General features: G+C 38.4%; 1 protein-coding gene across 1 annotated transcript in view; it reads left to right on the top strand.

Annotated features, from left to right (window-relative positions):
- Positions 1-9,772, top strand: part of ALG5 (ALG5 dolichyl-phosphate beta-glucosyltransferase) — a 105,124-nt gene that overhangs the window by 25,211 nt on the left and 70,141 nt on the right. Inside the window, exon 5 of the mRNA XM_007956293.2 lies at positions 832-924. Within this exon, the coding sequence (XP_007954484.1) occupies positions 832-924 (93 nt within the window). The remainder of the gene's footprint in view (positions 1-831; positions 925-9,772) is intronic.

The following is a 9,772-nucleotide window of genomic DNA, read 5'->3' as shown; positions in this document are numbered from 1 at the left end:
TATGTGCCGTCGAGTCAAACCCGACTCATAGCGACCCCTCCTTGGGTTTCCGAGGCAGTATCACTACGGAAGTAGGATTGCCCAACCTTCCTTCCGAGGGGTGGCTGGTGGGTTTGAACCGCCAGCCGTCTGGTTAGCAGGCAAGTGTCTTAGCCACTATGCTACCAGAGCTCCCGAACAGATAGGTATAGAGAAACGTAGGGAGCAAGTATGGATTACTGTTAGACAATTTTGATTATAAATCAAAGAATAATGGCAGTTACTTAAGATAATAGTGAAGACTAAGGAAAGCTTTTTACATGCTGGAGGCTTGAGCAGGTTTGAGACTGAGGAGCTTGCCTGGAGGAAAAGATTGAAGATTCAGAAGAGAAGGACATGGGTGGTATCTGCTGAGAGAGAGGTTTGAGTGAGAAGGTTGGGGAGAAATGGCCCAGGATACAAACAGTCTCTGTGGGGAGGAAGGTAGGTTGCTGGCCAGACAACTAAACATGTTATTAAGTATCACTGGACTCAGATCACAAACTTTGTGTTGGTCAGCAATTACATGTATTTTTTTCTAGTAGCTTGGTAATTTAGGTAGAGGAGTCAGGGAAAGAAGATGGGTCTGTTTTGGTAGTTCTGTAGAAAGTTGAATTGTGGCTTCAACATAGTGGATCACTGTCAAATCTACGTCGCGAATTCTGTAAATCCTCCGGGTCACAGATAATGTGGAATGGGTATAATCTAGTCACAGGAAGGAACGAACTGGAATAACAGCTGTTGGGCAAAATAAGCCCAGTTTATATAACTATCTTGGAAAACAATTAACTTTATTCTGATTTTAATTTACAGGTAGCCTTTAAATATTGCCAGAAATATGGAAGTGACAAAGTACGAGTGATAACACTGGTGAAGAATCGTGGGAAAGGTGGAGCTATTAGGATGGTAATATATATTTTCAACATTTTTATCTAAAATATAAAGGCAGTTTGAATAACCTATTTTGCAGACTGTAATAACATGTATATCCTATGGTTAGCTAGTTAACTACCAGCATTTCAAGTTATTAGAAACACATTTAATAATAATTTTATATATGTTGTTGTTATTATGTGCCGTCAAGTCAGACCCGACTCATAGCGACCCCTCCTTGGGTTTCTGAGGCAGTATCACTACAGAAGTAGATTGCCCCATTTTCCTTCCAAGCAGTGGCCAATGGGTTTGAACCGCCAGCCTTCTGGTTAGCAGTCAAGTGCCTTAGGCACTACGCTACCAGAGCTCCTAATTTTATATATATAAAGATGGGGCAATCATACTGCCTTGGAAACCCAAGGAGGGGTCGCTATGAGTCAGGTCTGACTTGATGGCACATAACAACAACATATATGTATATATTTATTTGTATATGTATGTATGTATATCTTAGTTGTGCAAGTATCATGCTGTGTCTATAATGTACTAAATTATTCAGTAAAATATATTTGTTTATCTTAATCAAATGTTTAAAATGTTACCTTCTACCTCTGTATCTTTGATTTTCAGACATCAAGTGATAGGATCATGTGGGTTTTTTTTTTTTTTTTTGCAGTTTACAAAATACTTTTGTTTATTAGGTTTTTCCAATGTGAAGGCATTCTGCTAAGCATGGTATTATAAACTAAGATGAAACTGACATGGGTCAGCCCTGATGAAATTCACAGTCTAATGGAAAAGATAAGCATGGGCATAAGTAAGGAAGAAAGTGATTGTACTTAGGAGAAAAGTACAGATAAAGTGCTAAAAATTCCAAGAAAGAGGTTCTTTTTAGGTAAGGTATATCCATGTAGGAGGCAAGATTTGCTGAATGTTAAAGAAAACCCAAATAAGCTTTACATGACTTAGAGATGTATTTTTTTCCCCTATGAAGCACAATTCAGAGGTAGGCAGGCTAGGGCTTGTTCAGCAACTTTAAGGGATCAGCAAAGCCTAGGTTCCAGACTTTGCACTCCCTCTTTCTCATGCACACAACGTGATTTCTGCAGCACTACCTCCACAATCCAGACTGGATGGGGAAGGGTAGAGGGCAAAAGATGCATAGCTGGTGTGCTCTCTTTTAAGAAGCTTCCCCAGAAGTTCCAACCACTAACTTACTTTTATCTCATTGGTCACAACACTGTCACGTGGGCATCCCCATTCCCAAGGAAGAAATGAGAAATGTTTTTTCTCCTATTTTCATTCCCAACCAAATAAATGTTATATTGTTAGGAAGAGGGACTAAATAGATATTGGTAAAATAGCAAAGATCTCAAAAAGGGTGTGTCATTGTAGACAGGCTCCCAACTTCAGTGAACATTGGCTTCCACTTCCTGATTGCTTATATTGAGCAAGACAGCAGATGAACCACTTCAACATAATTACCACATTCAGTCCTTACAATCTCTAATGAATGAAGAGCTATTATTTTGATTGCAGACATGAAGAATAGATAGGTAACCTATTCAAGGTCATGGATAGAGGTAGAGTCAAGATTTGGATTGGGTTACTTTAAAATCTGTGGAGAAAGACTTGAGAGAGGAACATGCCAGTCAGCAAACAGGAAAAGATAGTCATATGTTGTCTTTATATTGGAATGTATACTAGGAACAGTGACTTTACTCTGACTGGGTCACAGGATACGTGAAGGGCCTTAAATCCATCCATTTGTTTATTTAGTTATCATGTGAGTGTCTATTATATATGTTGTTCTTAGGTGCCGTTGAGTCACTTCTGACTCTTGGTGACCCTGTGTACAATGGAACAAAACACTGCCTGGTCCTGCACAGTCCTCACAGTCACTGCTATGATTGAGCCCATTGTTGGAGTCACTGTGTCAGTCCATCTCCTTGAAGATCTTCCTCTTTTGTGCTGACTCTCCACTTTACCAAGCATGATGTTTCTCCAGTGACTAGTCCCTCCTGATAACACATCCAAAGTACACGACATGAGGTCTCACCATCCTCACCTACAAGAAATATTCTGGCTCTCCTTCCAAAATAGACTTGTTTGTTCCTCTGGCAGTCTGTGGTATATTTAATTTCCTCACCAACACCATAATTCAAAGACATTAGTTCCTCTTTGATCTTATTCATTGTCTAGCTTTTGCATGCACATAAGGCAATTGAAAGTACCATGGCATGGGTCAGGTGCTCCTTAGCCCTCAAAGTGACATCTTTAGTTTTAACACTTTAAAGAGGTCTTTTGTACCAGATTTCCCCAATGCAATATGTCTTTGATTTCTTTACTGCTGCTTCAATAGGCATTGATTGTGGATCTAAGTAAAAAGAAATCTTAACAATTTTTTCTTCATTTATCAGGATGTTGTTTATTGGTCCAGTTGTGAGGATTTTAGTTTTCTTTATGTTGAGGTGTAATCCATAGTGAAGGCTGTAGTCTTTGATTTTCATCAATAGGTACTTCAAGTCATCTTGACTTTCAGCAAGCAAGGTTGTCTCATCTACATGTTATAGGTTGTTAATGAGTCTTCCTCCTATCCCGATGCCACATTTCTTCATTTAGCGCAGCTTCTCAGATTATTTGCTCAGCATGCAGATTGAATAAGTATGGTGAAAGGTTACAACCCTTAAACACATTTCCTTATGTTAAACCATGCAGTATCCCTTTGTTCTGTTTGAACAACTACCTCTTGGTCTATATACAGGTTTCACATGAGCCCAAATAAGGGTTCTGGAATTTCCATTCTTCACAGTGTACCTGTAGTTTGTTATGATTCAAAAAGTCTAATGCCTTTGGATTGTCAATAAAATACATGTAAACATCTTTCTAGTATTCCCTGCTTTTAGCCAAGAGCCATCTGATATCAGCAATGATACTCCTTGTTTCACATCCTCTTCTGAATCTGGCTTGACTTTCTGGCAGTTCCCTGTTGATACACTGCTGCAACCATTTATGAATTATCTTCAGCAAAATTTTACTTGTATGTGATATTAATGATATTCAATAATTTCCATATTCTGTTGGCTCATCACCCTTTGCAATAAGCGCAAATAAGGATCTCTTCTAGCCAGTTGGCCATGTAGCTATCTTTCAAATTTCTTGGCTTAGACAGGTGAGAGCTTCCAGAGTTACATCCATTTGCTGATACATCTGAACTGTTGTATCTTCAGTTTTTGGAGCCTTGTTTTTCGTCAGTGCCTTCAGTGCAGCTTGAATGTCTTCCTTCATTATCATTGGTGCTTCATCATATGCTACATCCTGAAATTGTTGAACACTGGTAGTGTTGAACACTGGTTCTTTTCAACTTGGCTGGGCCTGGTTGAGTGGCTTGCTAGCTGGAGATAGTTATTCCCCATGATGAGACTGTCAATCAGCTCCATGGTGGAATCTGCCACGAGCAGCTGAGTAGCTGCTTTAGGGATATGGTCTGCTTCCCGCATATAAAGAGAAGCTTTGGGATTGGTTTCTAGCCTTACAGCATGCTTGAACCCTGCATGTAACCAAGTCGTCATTCAGCAGCCTGCCATGCTGTGCTGACCTTGGGACTTTCAGTGGACTTGACTCAATGGCCTTCCATGTGGTTTGGTAACATCGGGACTGTGCCTTTTTACTTGTCAACCTTGGGTTTGTCAGTCTCAGCAGCCAGTAGCTGCCTGAATGAAGAAAGCTTCTGGCTTCAGTGGGCTGGGAGCCAGAGGTAGAGCTAAATCCTAAGGTTGAGGGGCTTTCACCCAGCCCCTAGACCTGGCACTTTGAACCTGGTCTTAAAGCCTCCAAACTGTAAGAGAATAAACTGTTTCTTAAAGCTATCTCATTTGTGGTATCTTCTGTTAGAGTGGCCCTAGATAATCAAAACAAACTCCAAACAGTTCTTTCTGATACTGTGACTCTGTGTGTTTCTTCCATATTCTTTTGATGCCTTCTCCGTTATTTACCATCTTGCCCATAGAATCTTTCCGTATTGTAGCTCAAGGGTTAATTTTTTTTCTTCAGTTATTTAAGCTTGAGAAATACTGAGTGTGTTCTTCACTTTTGATTTTCCAATTCCAGGTCTTTACACATTTCATTATAATACTTTATCTTCTTGAGCTGCCCTTTGAAATTTTCTGTTCATGGCTTTGTACTTCATCATTTCATCTATACACTTCAGCTACTTTACACTCAAGAGCAAGTTTCATAGTCTCTTCTGACATCCATTTTGGTTTTTTCTTTCTTTCCTGTCTTTTTAATGACTTTGTTTTCTTCTTATATGATATCCTTGATGTTATCCTACAACTCATATGGTCTATGGTCATCAGTGTTCAGTGCATCAAATCTATTCTTGGGATGGTCTCTAAATTAAAGTATGACATAGTCAGGGTCATATTTTGGCTTTCATGCACTTGTTTTAATTTGTTTCAGCTTTAACTTGCACTTGCATGTGAGCAGTTATTGATGGTTTATTCTGCAGTTAGCTCCTGGCCTTATACTGACTGATCATATTGAGCTTCTCTATCATCTCTTTTCATAGATGTAGTTGATTTGATTCCTGTGTATTCCATCTGATGAGGTCCACATGTATAGTTGCCATTTATGTTGATGCAAAAGGTATTTGTAGTAAATAAGTCATTGGTCTTTAAAATTATGTCATGTTGTCTCCTGTGTTTTAGTCACCAAGACCATATTTTTCATTGACCAATCCTTCTGTTTCCTGCTTTCACATTCTAATTACTAAATAATTATCAATGCATCTTGATTGCATATTTGATCAATTTCTGACAGCAGATGTTGGTAAAAATCTTCCATTTCTTCATCTTTGGCATTGATGTTTGGTAAGTAAATTTATAATAATCGTATTAACTGATCTTCCTTATAAACATATGAATGTTATATCACTGATAGCATCATACTTCATAATAGATCTTGAAATGTTCTTGTGGACAGCAAATACAACACCATTCCTCTTCAATTTGTCATTTCCAGTGTAGAAGACAGTAATTACCAAAAATTCAAAATGGCCAATACTAGTCCATTTTATTTTAGTTCACTAATTCCTAGGATATCTATCTTTATGCATTCCATTTCAGTTTTAACTACCATTTTTCCTATTCATACTTTGTACATTCTGTGTTCCAATTATCATTGCAGCAGATGTTTTTTCTCATTTTGAGTAGTGCCACATCATCAAATGAAGGTCTAAAAGCTTTACTCTTTCTATATCATCAAGGTCAACCCTACTCTGAGGAGGCAGCTCTTCCCCAGTAGTGTTTTAAGTGACCTCCAACCTGAGTGGCTTATCTTTCAGAAGTATATCAAACTGTTCTAACTGCTATCCAAGGTTTTCACTGGCCGATTTTTTCCAGAAGAAGATCACCAGGTCTTCTTTCTGAGTCTGTCTTACTCTGGAAGCTGTGCTGAAACCTGTCCACCAAGGGTGAACCTGCTGGTATTTAAAATACTAGTGGCCTAGTTTCCAGCATCTCAGTAATACACAAGCCACCACACTATAACAAATTAAACCAGTGAGTGTTGGTTATTGCCCATGACAAATACATTAATAAAGATACCAAAATGAAAGACATACATCCTATCCTTGAGGATGTCACAATTTAGTAGGGGAGACAGACTAGAAAACAATTACTGTATGGTGGTGTTGATGCTTTAAGAAAAGCATATGCAAAATATTAGCTCAGCCTGGAAGGATCAGGGAAGACTTAAAGAGGTAAATTATGAACTGAGTCTTCAAGGATAATTAAGAATTATCCAAGCAAAAGTTGTAGGAGTTGACAAAAGAGGAACATGAACAAAGCTACACAGGTGTGTGAGAACATGCTACAATGAGGGCACTACTAGTGGGTACATGTGGCCTGATGTTAGAGATAGGGCTGCAGGGGTAGAGGTTTAGGTTATAGGATTTAGGCTGGGGCTGCTAAACTCTGCACTGACAAAATGACACAGCAGGAAAATTAATCAGCCAATAACCAGTGTAGTATGGGTAAAGTATGATAATTATTTACTTGGATTATGATAGTAGCAAATAGTAGAAAATAGAAAAAAAAGGGGAAAAATGTGGAAGATATTTAAAAGTGAGTTAGAGCACACCACTGTGTACAGAGTGGTGCTTTTCAAAGTGTTCACAGAACGGTGCCAGTTCACAAGCTATCTGATACATATAATGCATAGTGAGATTTGCTATGAAAATTGACAGTAAGCTTTTAGAAACATTTATAGCAATTTTATAGAGTATTTTGTAAGTCTGTTGGATCTAATAAAAGGAAAACTATAGGACTGTATAAAAAGAAATAGGAAGAAAAAAAGAAAAGATGAGGTAGAAATAGATCTAGTGATGAAAGGGAGAAGGAATACCAGTGGCCTGGGTCACTGGTACCATTAATGGAAGGAACAAAACACAAAGGAGAGCTGGTTAAAGAGGGAATATATACTTAGTTGAGTTTGTACCATATTGAGTTTGAGATACCAGGTAATGGTAGCCTGAATAGCTTGAGAGAGAATGAAAGTAAAATTTTTGAGTTATCCATTTCAGCACATGATAGTTGAAGCCATAAATTTAGTTTGAATTGGCAATAAAGTGAGTGGAGAAAAAGATGGGACCTAGGAGCCAAGCCTTAGGGAAATGAAATATGTGAGAAGGAAATAAAATCACAGAAAGAGCAGTCAGAGGGGATAAACTATGAGTAGATGAGAAATGGAAGGTTAGTCCTTCCATTTCAAGAAATTTGGCAATGAAGTCAAGGTCACAGATGGAATCATAGAAGAGCAGTAAGTGCGAAAGAAGCCCTTTTTTCACCTTAAGGTGGGAGGCTTAAACAAGTCTGAAGGCTAAAGACAGTTTTCCAGTAATCATAAACATTAACCCACAGTCTATCCTCATGTGTCATTTAATGCTTAGACATTTATTGATTTTTTTTTTTCTTATTTCAAACTAGTAGCTCTAGGTTTTGTACCTTGTAGTAGTATTTTCTCTTTTCTAAAATTCCATGTAGGTTGTTTGGATATTTTGGTTTTTTGATAATTCTACTTTATTCCCCATATTCTAATGGCTATGGTTTAAAAAAAAAAAAAAAAGGCATCATAGACACTAATTACTGGGCTTGTTACCTCACAGAATAAATTATCAGATTTCTGTCGACATTTGTATGAGTCTTACCTATGTTTATACTGTTACATGTTATCAGACTCTATGTACAACAGAAAGAAAAACTGCATAGTCCTGTGCCAACCTCACAATACTTGCTATACCTGAGCCCATCATTGCAGCCACTGTGTCAGTCCATCTCGTTGAGGGCCTTTCCTTTTTTTGTTGACCTTCCACTTTACCAAGCATTATATCCTTCTCTAGGGAATGGTCCTTTCTGACAACATTACCAAAGTATGTCAGACAAAGTCTGAGCATTCTTGCTTCCAGGAATCATTCTGGCTGCATTTTCTCCAGGACAGATTTGTTGGTTCTTTTGGCAGTCCATGGTACTTTCAGTATTCTTCGCCTACACAACTCAAAAGCATCAACTCTTCTTTTGGCAGTCCATGGTACTTTCAGTATTCTTCACCTACACAACTCAAAAGCATCAACTCTTCTTCAGTCTTCCTTATTCATTATCCAGCTCTCACATGCATATGAGGCAAATGAAAATACCATGGCTTGGGTTGGGCACGCCTTAGTCTTCAAAAAGCCATCTTTGCTCTTCAGCACTTGAAAGAGGTCTTTTGCAGCAGATTTACCCAGTGCGATACGTCATCTGATGTCTTGACTGCTGCTTCCGTTGGTGTTGACTGTGGAACCAAGTAATACGAAATCTGTGACAACTTCAGTCTTTTCACCATTTATTGTAGTAAGTATGATGAAAAGACACAACCCTGATGCACTCCCTGCTTGATTTTCAGCCATCCAGTATCCCCTTGTTCTGTTCGAACAACAGCCTCCTGGTCTATGTATAGGTTCATCATGAGCACAATTAAGTGTTCTGGCCCATTCTTCTCAGTGTTACTTATAATTTGTTATGATCCACACAATGAAATGCTTATTGCATAGTCAATAAAATGCAAGTAAAAATCTTTGCTTTGAGCCAAGATCCATCTGGCATCAGCAATGGTATTTTTAGTTCCATGTCCTCTTCTGAATCCAGTTTGCGTTTCTGAAAGTTCTCTGTCAATATACTGCTGCAGCCATTTTTTAATTATCTTCAACAAGATTTTACTTGTGTGTGATAGTAATGATATTGTTCGATAATTTCCACATTCTGTGGGATCACCTTTCTTTGGAGTGGGTACGGTTATGGCCCGGTAGCTGTCTTCCATATTTCTTGGTATAGCCAAGTGAGTGCCTCCAGTACAGCATCCATTTGTTGAAACATCTTAATGTATATTCTGTCAATTCCTTGAGCCTTGTTCTTCGCCAAGCCCTTCAGTGCAGCTTCGACTTCATCCTTCAGTACCATTGGTTCTTGATTATATGCTGTCTCGTGAAATGGGTGAACATAGACCAATTCTTTTTAGTACAGTGACTCTGTATCCCTTCCATCTTCTTTTGATGTTTCCTGCATCATTCAATATTTTGCCAATAGAATCTTTCAGTATTGCAATTCAAGGCTTGAATTTTTTCCCCAGTTCTTTCAGCTTGAGAAATTTTGAGTATGTTCTTCCCTTTTGGTTTTCTAACTCCAGGTCTTTGCACATTTCTTTCTAATAGTTGACTTTGTCTTCTCAAGGTGCTCTTTGAAATCTTCTGTTCAGCTCTTTTATCTTGTCATTTCTTCCATTTGCTTTACCTACTCTCTGTTCAAGGGCAAGTTTCAGAGTCTCTTCTGACATCCATTTTGGTCTT

Source organism: Orycteropus afer, unplaced genomic scaffold (genome assembly GCF_000298275.1).
Source record: "Orycteropus afer afer isolate SDZICR_OR568_19922 unplaced genomic scaffold, OryAfe1.0 scaffold00603, whole genome shotgun sequence".
Lineage (NCBI taxonomy): Eukaryota > Metazoa > Chordata > Mammalia > Tubulidentata > Orycteropodidae > Orycteropus > Orycteropus afer.
The sequence above is the reverse complement of the archived record's forward strand: the minus strand, read 5'-3'. Positions and strand labels throughout refer to the sequence as shown.